Raw genomic sequence first — 13,677 nt, 5'->3', positions numbered from 1 at the left:
GGATGCTAACAATCAAATAGCGCTGGATAAACTGAGCAAACCGTCTTCAACCAGAGAATGTTCATGAACATTAATTAAGAGGCCAAGGGTTGCGAGTAAAGCAGGTGAGAAACAACCGGGTGGGCTAGAATTCCCAATGAGGGATCATGGGGCAGGGGTTGGCACTTGGCAGTGAGATTGAAAACGGGATGGGCTTCCCACAGAGCGCGCCCCACAGCCCATCCCCTCTGAATTGACTATTGAGAGCATCTCTCCATGACAAGCACGGGAAATGGGCTGTGGGGAGCCCATCCGAACTCCTGACATTGGTAAGCTTTTATGACTCCCCATTCTGCTCTATTCTCGAGAGACGTAGGAAGGATTGGTTTATTTACATCGGAATGGTCCATTTATCTGCCTAGATTTTTTTTTTCTTCTGGTTAGAACTAGCGAACCTCTACTTTGGGATCAATTGCAAAAATAAAAAAATAATAAAATTAAAATAGCTAGCTCAACTATAATGATTAAATAAATTGATAAAATAAAGGGGGTTTTTATACTAGGAGGGGGCTGCAATTCAGATTTCTGAGCTGGATTGCAGTCCACTTATCCCTAAAATAAAATGAACTTGTTATGATTTATCATGTCATGTCAGTTTTTGGACTAGATCACGTCATAAGATTGCACAAACAAGAGCATTTCCTGCATGTGAAACCATCCTTAATTATGTTAAGATGCATAGAATTATGGAAATGCAATATTTTCATGCATAAATCTGCAATTCAGTAAACAACTTCCATCCCTGGAGTCCGTTCAAACTTTGAATAATGCCTCCAAGGAGTGCTACCGTAATATGCAGGTGAAACTCCCAACTACCTCCTGGTACTCCAGAATGGAAAGCCCTGTATCATTAAAATTTTCATTCCGGGAGATTCATGCTGTTTTCATGGTTTTGCTTCGAGCAGAATTGAAGAATAAGGAGCAATGTTGTATGTACGTTCAATGCCTAGAACGCCTTGTGGAACAAAGTCATCAGGGGACTCGAGATTAGTGTCTACCTGCAATTCATTAACATTATGGTTGCTTAGGGAACTATATTCACGTAATTCAGGTAATACATAGTTGAGATAGAAAGACAGACACATCATTATCCTATCTACAACATGCTAGACCAACACTGTCAAATCACATGAAAGTTAATCACAAACTATCATCATCCAAGCCTTACACCAACTATATGTTAGTTACATGAATCCTGTTTTGCCATTCCGTTCTACTTAATTCCACAACCATTGTTCACTTATGTGTGCTTAAATCATTTCTTACTAGGACCCATACCCTTTTGTAGAACAAGTTTCTGAAAGGTTTTCAGAGGCCCAAAATTACAAAGAAAAGAAAAAAAGAGGCCAAAACAGGCACTGGTACTTCAAACAGCCATAACTTTTGATTTGGGCATCTGTTTTCAACGTATAATATGTTAAATGATAATCTCAACAAGCACTGCACACTGGGGGATTAATCCTTCGAAATTTGAACTTATTTGCATTTTCTGGAACCAAATTCCATTTTTTGGCCTCCAAATGTTTTTTTCCTAAAAACATTTAACCCCAAACATTATCCCACTGGAGGGGCAAACACACACACACACACAAGGATCTTCAGCTCATAATACATACAACGAATAGTTTGAAGATACTTTACACAAGCAAAAAGGCTAATTAGTTCTAATATAAAGAAGAAGTCTATCACGCCACAAAGCCGACCTAGTTGCTTCATTCAAGGCAGGAGTATTGGGGGTGAACAAATGGGTAGGTTCTACCTGGAGCCAAATGGAACTGACCCTACCCAATGTTACCGGGTAGGGTTTGGTTCCAAATTCTAGGAACCGACCCCCACCCAGGATGGTTCTAGGGTTAGGGGGGGACCCCCACCCAGGATGGTTCTAGAGTTAGGGGTTTACCCTACCTGAACTGACCCAAAGAAGCAGCCTTGGTTGGCCTTGGTAGAACCGGCCTTGGAACCAAACTTGTCTTGAAATAAATCCTAAAATACTTTTGAGGGTGTGAAGATTTGAACCCAAGTACTCATGGTGACCTTGGAACTGACAAGAAGACTAGAACCGACCCTAGAACTGATCTTGACAGGGTAGGTTCTGGTTCCAAAATCACCAAACCGAACTGACCCATGCCCACCACTATAGGAGTTCAAAAACTATAAAGTTTCACTCATCACATGCAATATTAGCCAATGGATCAACCGCAATGTTCCCTTCACGATAGATATGTATGATATTCCAGTTGATTAGAAGGTTTTCTTTCATTAAAATATCTTTGGAAAATTCAAGTACGATTAGCAATTTTACTATTTCAGGAAAGTTGGGCTTTGGCTATAAACAGACCATTGTACAAGCTCGAATTCAAGTGAATTGAATATAATCTTCTTTGAGTTGTCTCTTCTCTCCTCCTTGTATCCAAGGCTTTCTTTTTAAAGAAGACAATGCTTTTCTTCCTACACGCTTCCTGCTAGCCATCTATTCTTTAGCCCTTTAGCCCCTTCAACATGCAACAGATCATTTCTTATGGGTGTTGTCAATGCTCTTCTATGCACGTGATTCTCATAGAAATTAGTTTCGTGTTTTATTAATGACATGTAAAGATCAAAGTTCTTTCCAGTTCACTTTATTAATTAAACATAAATTAAGATAATTTTAGTTTATTTATTTAATCACATATAATGTCCAAATCCAGTCCAAGATTGACCCGAATCTAACAAATATGATGCAATTCAAATTGGAATAAGGATCAAGTTGAGATTCAGATGGGGTTGAGCATTATTCGGTTAAAACCGAAAATTTCGGTTTTTGGCTTTGGTTTTCATAATTAAAAATTCGGTTAACCGAATTAACCAAAATTCATTATATAATATATAATATATAATATGCTATATATTAATATATTAATATATTATATATAGTATATTATAATGAAATTCAGTTTCATAATATATAATATATATTATACGTTATAATATACAATATTTTATATATGTTAATGAAATTCAGTTTTAACCAAAAATTGAACTGAAAATTTCGGTTTATTCGGTTCGGTTTTTAACCGAATGCTCATCCCTAGATTCAGGTATATCTGATTTGAATCCAATCTATTGACAGCTCTAATAAGTGGGCATTTTTTGTCTATATCTACAATTCCGTTATCTGCAAAGCTTCATTGTTTCTATGCATGTCCCTAAAATGTTCTGTTATAATTCTGTACAAAGAAAGGCTTATTTGATCAATCATATTCCACCCAAGGTTCTTCAGTTTATATTTCCCACCATCTTATATATTTTGATCAACCTATTTTTGCTCTCTTTGCATCTTTTGGTTGTCTGGTTTATGCATATTTCTGATCCAAGTTCAAGCTAGATCCTAATTCCTACAGCCATTCAAAGTATTTTCCGAAGTTAAAGCTTCAACTCATAAAGGAGTATGGGTGCTTTCATTTTGTTTATATAGAAATGTTTTGTCACCATGGATATCTTCTTTTCTGACTTTGACTTCACTTTTCTCCTTCTGGTGCCTACTTTGTAGGGGAGAGCAGTTCAGAAAAAACTAAATCATGTACCTCTCCTTGTCTTATGCCTGTGCCTATGCCTATTCCTGATGATGTTTCCAATCCTCTTATTCTTGGTTTTCTACAGGAAAGAAATTGCTCATGCTGACAGATAACTCACAACACTAATCCTTCACAACCATCAGAATTCCAATAGCTAAATCCAGGTATTCTTAATGTTCCCTCCATGGTTATGTATTTAATGAAAGGGAAAGAAAATAATCGGAGTCCATTCCATTTCCAAAGTTACATGCGGAGGAAACCTCCATCTATAGTTTTCAGCACCAAGAGATTGTGGAATAGCACAACCACCTTTAAGGAACCTCTGCACAACCTTATTTGTAAAAAAATGAATAATGGACATATCAGATAAGTGTTTCTAGATTCAAGACAGAACCACAAGGACACAATGCGATCCAACGTTCCTCCATCAGCCGGTAAAAGATGCACCATCCACATGCCCCTATTTCTTTCAAGCAACTCACAAGAGTTAGTTTTTAGATTATCCACCTCCCAGAAAAAGCAGGGATGGTTGTTGCACTTCATTTTTTTTATTACTTGAAAGGGCCATTGACAGTGTTAAAAAGGATCTCTCTCTCTCTCTCTCTCATGCTTTGTTCTTACAAAACCCTCTAGATCACTGTGTGAAGAAAATCTAGGTGGCATTACTAGATTAGCATGAAATCATGGCAGTATAAATTTAGGCAATGAAGAAACATACATGGCCTATTGCTATTAGTTCTCTCTGTTCATATAAGTTTCTCAATTGGTCATTCAAATCTACTCGGTAAAACTCCTACCCAATGATATAGAAAGTATTGACAGAACAACAAGAGAAAATGACTTTGGGAAACTGAATAAAAGATGCTACAAATGAATGGGAAACGGATAAAAGCATATACATTAATGAGTTGAATTATGAATTATCTGCAGATAATGGTTCTCCAAGTCTACCTTTAGCTGTGATTATCATCACTTTTCCATGACCACTGAAAGCCAGACAATTTGGCAAATTAACAAAAAGGATAGCAGAAAAACATACCACCCGAAACCAGCGTCTTTTTTGTGGTGGTGAGGGAATTATGGCTCTTAAAAAGTAGTCATGTGCATTGAATGCCATATAGATATCTCCCCCAAGATTATCATGAAGCCTGAAAATTTATTTCATCAATGAGAAGTTTTAGGTAACGATACCATATTACTTCTTAGTAAAAGGCATGTCAAACACAGAACAGATTCCGATTCTCTAATTAAAGTTGATTCCAATCCATCCATTACCTTGTTTACTATATGTATGTTATATATTTATTAATGTTGCATGGTCATATGGATATTCCATCTATACATTGTTCAGTGTTGCTCAGTTACTACTGGAATAGCATGTCGAAGTCCTAAAAACAGCACAAGCCCCTTCTATCTTATATAAAAGAATTTGTAAGTCTACCATTCATAGTTGATTTAGTTAATTGATGCATGGCAGGTGTTTATTAATTTACAGAAATTGCAAATGTAGGGAAGAAAACCAAGAAAAATGGACTAACCTTTATTGTGAGAGAAAATGTGGAGACAGTAATTGACTTGTGGAACTAACAAGATATTGATTAACTTACAGAAGTATCAGGATACCATGCACATGGCTACCCATTTCTCAAAAATATAGCTTGGAGGTAAGCAAGTAAGGAATATGAGTTCATTTTGTCAACATACAAAATCTGCACTTGAGAATTTTTCTTACGTAAAGGCAAGGAACTTGCTCTCATAATTGTCCCAATTGTCTTCGTGCCATGTCACATCATTCTGCAGGAATTAAAAGGTGAATATCATATTTCATTTATTTCAGAACATACCTGGAAATGAATTAGATTTGGAAAGTGGATCTGCAATAAAATGAAAGGTCTTCTAGCATATTAAAGATTGAAAAACAATTCCTTTTGAGGTGGTCACTGGACATCACTCCCCAAATGGAAGCATGGGATTTGTTGAGTGGGCCGATTTATGTTTAGTTTGTTTTCTTTTAAATTAAGAAGTTGTTGGGCCTTGGGCCCATTAGTTTTTTATTTTTAAAAGAATTGCAAGTACTTAGTTTGAGTTGCCACCCTACTAGGGGCATCTTTGTAATATCTCATATTTAAGTTAGTTATAAATAGAATGAGGGGCTGGCGGCTAGGGTTAGGCATTACTATCCTAGTCGACCTTCTTCTCCTTTTCTTCCCTTTCCTCTGTCTTTTGCTGAAACCCCCAACTTTCCCCTCTTCCTTTCACAAGAAGCTTGGCCGAATCAGCACATAAGGCTTTCTACTTGGTATCAGAGCAGGTTGAAGGTTCTTGAAGAGATTCACTCCTGCAGCCCTAGATCGGCCAACTGCATGGAGATTTAAGAGGCTGATCGAAGCTCTCAGGTAAGCCCAGTTTTTGGATTTTCTTGATGGATTTGTATGCCCTATAGCTGGTCTAGGGTTTCTCATCAGAATCAGGAAAAACTGGAGAAAGGGGAAGAGTCCTGATTTTGTTGGACTCTTCAATTTTGACCTAGGTAGTGGCGGCCTAATTTTTTAGGGTTCCTCTGGTTTTTTGTAAGGGGCGATTCAAGTTCCATGTGGTTTGGAGGCTTCTAGAGAGGGCGGTTGCTTTTTCTCTCTTCTCCCATCCCACAGAAAAGGAATCTTTCATGGGAAGAAAGTCCAGGACACCAAAGGAGTGTTGTTGGTTCCAGAAGGTATTCTGTTTGTTCTTGCTGCATTTTTTGGTTGTTTTTTGTACCTCTTTTGAGACACATGGAGGGACACAGAGTTGAATATAAGCCCGGGAATGAAATGAAACCAGTGGGAGGAGGTGCTGGAGACCCCTTCGGAGCTGGGACCATTACTACAGTTAGGTTGGATGGTACAAACTACTTGGAATGGTCCCAATTTGCAAAGATGGCCATTGGGGCTCGTGGAGAATTGGGGTATATTACTGGTGAAGAGGTGAAACCCGAAACTGGCAACTCCCGATGGGTGCAGGAAAATTATATGGTAATGACATGGTTGTGTAATTCTATGTTGCCACATATAAGTAAAAATTTTTTATGGGCAAACACTGCTAAGGAGATATGGGATGGGGTTGCAGATACCTATTCACAAAGGGAGAATGTTGCTAGGGCTTATCAATTGAGAAATCAAATTATTGCCACAAGGCAGGGAGATAGAACTGTTGCAGCCTATTTTTCAGTCCTTAAGACCCTGTGGCAGGAGATCAACCATCTAAAGACCTTTGCTTGGGAAACCACCAAGGATGCAACTACCTATCAAAGACATTTAGAGAAGTATAGGGTGTTCGAATTCCTTGCTGGCCTTAACCCTGAGTATGACATTGCACGACAACATCTTCTTTCTAGGGACAATGTCACTCTCTCCCAAGCATATGCCTTTGTGTCAGGAGAGAAGTGCAGGAGGGGTGTAATGATGAAAAATCTCAGTTCTGATCAGTTTGCTATGGTAAGTGCCGTGAGATCTAAACAGAATGGCAATGAAAACAAAAAGGAAGACAAAAGGGACTTGGTCTGTGACTACTGTAAGCACCCTAAGCATATAAGAGATGTTGGAAGCTTCACCCACATCTTGTGCCGACCAGATTGAAGAATAAGAAAGGAAATGCGCACATGGCAGTTACTGGTCATACTTCAGCCCCTCCTACTACAACTACTTTGGAGTCCGTTGCAGCTGCTGCAGTAAGGGCCGAGCTTGAGAGGTTTGGGTTACTTCTGAATCAGAGGGATACAACTAGTTCTAGTTCAGCCGTAAGCGGACAACAAGGTACGGGTAGCACAGGTGGAGCTCACTCTACCTCCTTTGCCCACACAGGTAGTTCACATGTCACTGCAAACTATGTTTCTGCTTCAGGTAAGGAGAGATCTCCTTGGATTATAGACTCTGGAGCCTCAGAGCATATGACCCATTGCTCCACTATTTTCTCCTCTTATCAGCTCTGTTTTGGTAGAGATAGGGTCTCCACAGTTGATAGATCCCATGCTCCTATTGCTGGGAAGGGATCTGTCAAAATTAATGATTCTATTTGTTTACCCTCTGTCCTTCATGTTCCTAGATTGAACACTAATTTGTTATCTGTTAGTAGTTTGACTAAGAATCTGAACTGCTCAGTAATTTTTTCTCCTGGACGCTGTATTTTGCAGGATTTGGATTCAAAGAAGACGATTGGGAGTGGTCGTGAAGTGAATGGAATCTACCTCCTGGATGCTCCTCCTCTTCACCAAAGCCATCATGTTTGCAGAGACAATGAGTCAAAATCTGTGGGTCAGATTATGCTTTGGCACAACCGTCTGGGTCATTTATCCTTTTCTTCTTTGAGTTGTTTGTTTCCAAAACTGTTTGAGTTTGTGAGTCTATCAAGTTTGAAGTGTAAGGGTTGTGAACTTGGAAAGCATTGTAGACACTCTTTTAAACCTAGTAATAAAAGATGTTCTTCTCCCTTTGATGTTATTCATTCAGATGTGTGGGGCCCTTATCACGTTCCCTCTATGGGCGGCTATCGCTATTTTCTCCTGTTTGTGGATGATTTCTCTCGATATTCCTGGATTTACCTGATGAAATCACGCGATGAAGTACCATCCTTGGTGAGGCAATTCCACTAGATGGTACTAACACAGTTTGGGACGAGAATAAAGATGTTCAGATCTAACAATGCTAGGGAATATTTTGAGAGACATCTTGCCTCATACCTGTTGGAGTATGGCGTTGTCCATCAGAGCAGTTGCTCCTATAGTCCATAGCAGAATGGTGTTGTAGAGAGGAAGAACAGACACATAGTTGAGACGGCAAGAAGCATGATGATCACAACCACAGTTCCGGTTCGTTTTTGGGGTGATGCAGTTCTCACGGCAGTATATCTGATTAACAGGGTGCCCTCTCGTGTACTCGGATTCAAGACCCCATTCAGCCTTCTTTTTCCTCAGGGGGAGATGTTTCATATTCTTCTAAGGGTGTTTAGATGTGTCTGCTTTGCGCATATTCCTGGCCCTTACCATTCGAAGCTTGACCCCAAGGCAAAGAAATGTGTTTTCCTTGGATATGCAGAGAATCAGAAAGGGTACCGCTGCTATGATCCATTAGGCATCGAAGTTGCAAGATCGAAACATGGAATTTTTATCTCTCAAAGGAAGTATGTCTTGGACCTTCTCCAAGAGACAGGGAAGCTTGGAACAAAGGCAGCTAGCACCCCCATTGATCAGAACCATAGAATCAGTGCATCAGAAGGTGAACTAGTGAAGGACCTTGGGAGATACCAAAGACTTGTGGGTCTGCTACTATACTTGTGTATGACAAGACCGGACATCTCCTATGCAGTAAGGTGAACTAGTGAAGGACCTTGGGAGATACCAAAGACTTGTGGGTCGGCTACTATACTTGTGTATGACAAGACCGGACATCTCCTACGCAATAAGTGTAGTGAGTTAATATATGCATGCTCCACGAGACCAGCACTGGAAGGCAAGACAGGATCCTTGCTTATTTGAAAGAATATCCAGGCAGAGGCATATTGTTTACCGATCATGGACAACTGAAGCTAGAGACCTATACAGATGTGGATTGGGCAGGATGCCTTGATGACAGAAGATCAACTTCAGGAGTGTGCACCCTAGTTGGGGGTAACCTAGTCTCATGGAAGAGTAAAAAACAAACAGTTGTGGCAAGATCAAGTGCAGAAGCGGAATATAGGGCCATGGCACATGGAGTTTCAGAACTTCTCTGGATCCATTCTCTGTTAGAAGAAATCGGTGTACAGGCATAAGAACCTATGATGCTATACTGCGATAACCAGGCAGCAATCAATATTGCCCATAATCCAGTCCAGCATGACCGAACTAAGCACATTGAAGTAGATAGACATTTTATCAGAGAAAGGGTAACTTCTGGAGAAGTTTGTCTTCCATACATTTCTTCTAATCTGCAGCTTGCTGATGTTCTCACAAAAGGCGTTGTGAAGAATAAGCTAGAACATGACCTACGCAAGTTGGGAATGTGTGACATCTATTCCCAACTTGAGGGGGAGTGTTGAGTGGGCCGATTTATGTTTAGTTTGTTTTCTTTTAAATTAAGAAGTTGTTGGGCCTTGGGCCCATTAGTTTTTTATTTTTAAAAGAATTGTAAGTACTTAGTTTGAGTTGCTGCCCTACTAGGGGCATCTTTGTAATATCTCATATTTAAGTTAATTATAAATAGAATGAGGGGCTGGCGTCTAGGGTTAGGCATTACTATCCTAGTCGACCTTCTTCTCTTTTTCTTCCCTTTCCTCTGTCTATTGCTGAAACCCCCAACTTTCTCCTCTTCCTTTCACAAGAAGCTTGGCCGAATCAGCACATAAGGCTTTCTACTGGATTAACCCTGCAGAATTGCAGGCTCTCCATGGTATGGCCAGTGGACCTGATGTGCACCTTGCAATATCCCCACCTAAGTTCCTGCTAACACTAACCTGCTAGTTACAGGTCTAGTTAGCACCTCACTCTTATGGGGGCCAAAGCCACATTATAGATCCAAAAACAAGTAAAATGAATTTTGTTAATGAATTATATGATGAGGAGGACCCTTTAATGGAAAGCAAGCTTCTTATAGAAAGGAACAAAAAAAATCCCATATGTTGTCAATGGCAAGCATGAAGCAAGGGCCAACAATCTGTTCCAGAGAATGACTGATCAATTTATTCAGACTCCAGGTGCAGCATACCAATCCATGATGAGGGATACAATTGCAAATACATATTTGCCACAACTATATATACAGTACCAACGGGGAAAAAAGTAAGTAAATTTTAGAAATCTAAGATATGTTGCATGATTAGAATCAAAATACATAGATAAAGCTAGAAAATTAAGAGACACATGGAATTTGAAAACACTAAATGAAAAACTGTAAATAATAATATAATGAAAATGTTCAAACAATTAAAACAAAACATTATCCCAGATAAATGCCATCCACCACATGAATCCTATTTTGCTATTCTACTTTACCAAGGGTCATACATTTGGTAAGTTCTGAATCATAAGAATGCATGATACATGCATATGAACAATTGATGTATGGCTATGTGAATGTAGCTTTGGTGGACACTACACACTATTATTCAAAAATATAATAAAAACTGGAATTTGATAGTAACTAGTGGTAATTAAAAAAACTTAAATAGATACATTTGCTGATTCAAAATCAATTTCAACGAGTAGAAGATGATTGTGAATTACTTCACTGAGAAAATTCTCCTTTCTGAACACAGAATGCTTTTGTCGAAATTTTATCATCTCTGAGAAGAACCTAAATTGATTGCTTCTCCTGGAACCCAACTGTTTATGAAAAGGGAGAAAGAAAAGGAAAAATGCATTAGTCACCATTAGTTGGGTAAAATCCTATATGAGAAGAGGAAAGGTAAAGGCTACCAGTCTCCACTGGAAATGGTTTATAGCAGTGTCGTGTCCATAACTGTTGTTATTTCCATAGCGAGTATGACCATACTCATCTCCCATTAGCATCATAGGAATTCCCTGTATGGATGCCATTATATGCTCAGATATGTCAAGATAATCAATGTTTTTGATCTAGCTAGTCAGCTCAGATAGAGGTGCAACTTGGGCAGGCCCAACCAGACTGACCCAAATACACACACACACACACACACACACACATGCATAAATAGACACATATTTGCATGCATACATAAATAAATATATGCATAAATAAACATATACATTTGTGTTAAATTTTAGTTTGGGCTGATTGACCAACCCAAGCCTGGCCCAAGTTGGATGGACTGATCGAGCTTGATCTTAGGCTTTGGGCCTTAAGGCTCAATTCTTGGGGTTTCTTTGATCATCGATAGAGAAAAGTCTTTCATTAATTGAAGTCAGAATTACAACATGAAGCTGGGCAAACCATCCAGATGCCTATTTACTTGTGTATAACCCATATTACAATTTTGCTCTGAACAAATGCTCCTATAAACTCTTGCTTAGCTAGGACATCTGCCAAACCATTTGCAGATCTTTTTACCCATCTGAAATCAGCTTCAACCTCTTTTGCTGGTTTACCCATCTCCCTTAGAGTTTGACTGTATATCCAAGCACCTGTCAGTTACATCTCATCCAAGAAATGACCAATCTTAGGGTTGGGCCTCGGTTGAGCTTAAACCAGGTCCTGCCTGCCAGAATTGCATCCCTAAGCTCAGATGGGACATCCACTTAATTCAAGTGTTCAAGCTTCTAAACACACAAAACACTTGCATAGTTGAGTTGCCCCATTACCTAGAAAACCACCCTATATCATGTATGCATGCTACTTATGTATTGGAATAAATGGTGGAATATTAAGGTCATAAAGAAGTAAATTGAGTTACCTGGGAAATCATTAAAGCCATATGGAAGTTTTTCATTTGACGCGACCGTAGGGCTTTAACATTAGCATCAGTAGTTTCTCCTGTTCGGTACATATAAAATGTCTGCCTGTGATTTCCATTAGTTACTAGGGAAAACATTCAAGGGTTAACACTAACTTGTACATTTGACTCTTCATCTAACACATTGATCCTAACAAAAGAGAACAATGAATTATGCATGAATTTTGTTTAATAATTGAAAAGAAACCACAGAAACCTTAGTTGTGCTACAAACTATAATTTCTTTAGTCATAAATATAAATTCTCATAAAGTTCTAAATTGCAAGAGAGAAGAGCTTAAATATGTTTATGTATGAGGATGTTATCTCAACTTTTCTCCTTTTTGTTATACCTTTCATAATTCTTGCTGACTCCCAAGTTAACACTTCAACTCCACTGAGTTGACGCCATTTCCAATGATGGGGAGTCAAAACATTGTGATGGATCCAAACGTAAATGACTCCTTCAAGTCAAGTAACTAATTCCTCTGCATCAACATCAAGTTATAACATTGCCACTCTCTACTTTTTGTTTGTTCAGTTCAGCAGAAGAGTATGTATTTGGGGATAATCATGCTCAATATATAATGAAATCCTTTACCCTTCTCAAAAGACAAAAGTGATTAACTACAATGTTTCCACTTACCCTGCTTGAGTCATTTGACTTCCTAGTTGGTAGTGTACCTCTAACAAGAAAATTTTCTTTGATTAATTCCTATGATCTTATGCCAATATTTAAATGCACGTGGGTGCTTTAAAACATATATGGTAGTTCTTTGAGTTTTTTTTTTCTTTTTTGCATATTTTCTAATGATATTAAATAATAAAATTAAATATTATCAAAAATATTTTTTCTTTAATATTAATAATTACAATTGTTTATGATTGGATTAAAATTTGTGGTTATAGAAATGTAAGATATAATATAAAACATAATATAATGTAGCTTTCATATTCTATAAAATTCTAGAATTGTAGTGTGACTCCCCAAATCACTCCATGACCCTAGAGTCAAATCCACTTCCAACCTTTCCAAGCCAAGTAAATAAGGGTTTTGCAAGTGCTTTTCTATTACCAAACATAGCTGGTAATGATAGCATTGTTTAAAAAAATGCTACAAGGAAAATTTTGCCCTTTCTTGTCACTTATTATTTATATATACCATGTAAGCAGACTTACCTGACTAGATGCTTACTTCCCTTGATAAGCCATCAAATATCGATACCATCAGATTATATGAAATCTTGGAGAAGTTATTGCATCTTCTAATTCTAAAGATCCATCCAGTTTGCTTTCAGCACAGCAATGAGAAAAAAAAAAAAAAAAAAAAAGAAAAGAAAAAGCAGAAAGCTATGATATTACCTTCAAAACCACAATTCCAACTTAAATTATCATTGCTTCCATCTTTCCCACCTTCTCCATTCGCTTCATTGTGCTACAAATTATCCATTATATAAGAAGATTTATTTATAAAATTTGGTTTAAAGCATCACAAAAGAACTTGTACTGCAAGAATACCTTGATGTTGTAGGAAACAAGATCATTTAGTGTAAATCCATCATGTGCAATGACAAAATTGACACTATGGTAAGGCTTGCGCTTGTTTACCTATAGAACAAGTTAAAATATCAAATCAATAAGGTTGATAAGTCTTACTTTCTGCATAA

At 38.1% G+C, this 13,677-nt stretch overlaps 1 protein-coding gene across 18 annotated transcripts in view; it reads right to left on the bottom strand.

Annotated features, from left to right (window-relative positions):
* Window positions 1-677: 677 nt before the first annotated feature.
* Window positions 678-13,677, bottom strand: part of ISA3 (isoamylase 3) — a 75,463-nt gene continuing 62,463 nt past the window's right edge. For 16 of the 18 annotated variants that reach the window (XM_088947268.1, XM_088947278.1, XM_088947269.1 and 13 more), the window contains 8 exons: window positions 13,529-13,618; window positions 13,373-13,445; window positions 11,973-12,052; window positions 11,020-11,124; window positions 10,828-10,926; window positions 5,326-5,387; window positions 4,633-4,741; window positions 678-1,037 (listed from right to left, as the gene is read on the bottom strand). In XM_088947268.1, the coding sequence (XP_088803394.1) occupies window positions 924-1,037; window positions 4,633-4,741; window positions 5,326-5,387; window positions 10,828-10,926; window positions 11,020-11,124; window positions 11,973-12,052; window positions 13,373-13,445; window positions 13,529-13,618 (732 nt within the window). In that variant the 3' untranslated portion in view covers window positions 678-923. Of the gene's footprint in view, window positions 1,038-4,632; window positions 4,742-5,325; window positions 5,388-10,827; window positions 10,927-11,019; window positions 11,125-11,972; window positions 12,079-12,858; window positions 13,282-13,372; window positions 13,446-13,528; window positions 13,619-13,677 lie in introns of those variants that run through there. The other 2 variants (XR_016099752.1, XM_088947282.1) reach the window with 2 other exon arrangements.

The sequence above is a fragment of the Nelumbo lutea genome, chromosome 5 (assembly GCF_056320005.1).
Source record: "Nelumbo lutea isolate HS-2025 chromosome 5, American lotus-T2T, whole genome shotgun sequence".
Taxonomy (NCBI): domain Eukaryota; kingdom Viridiplantae; phylum Streptophyta; class Magnoliopsida; order Proteales; family Nelumbonaceae; genus Nelumbo; species Nelumbo lutea.
Note: the sequence above shows the minus strand (reverse complement) of the source record. Positions and strands in the feature narration are given on the sequence as shown.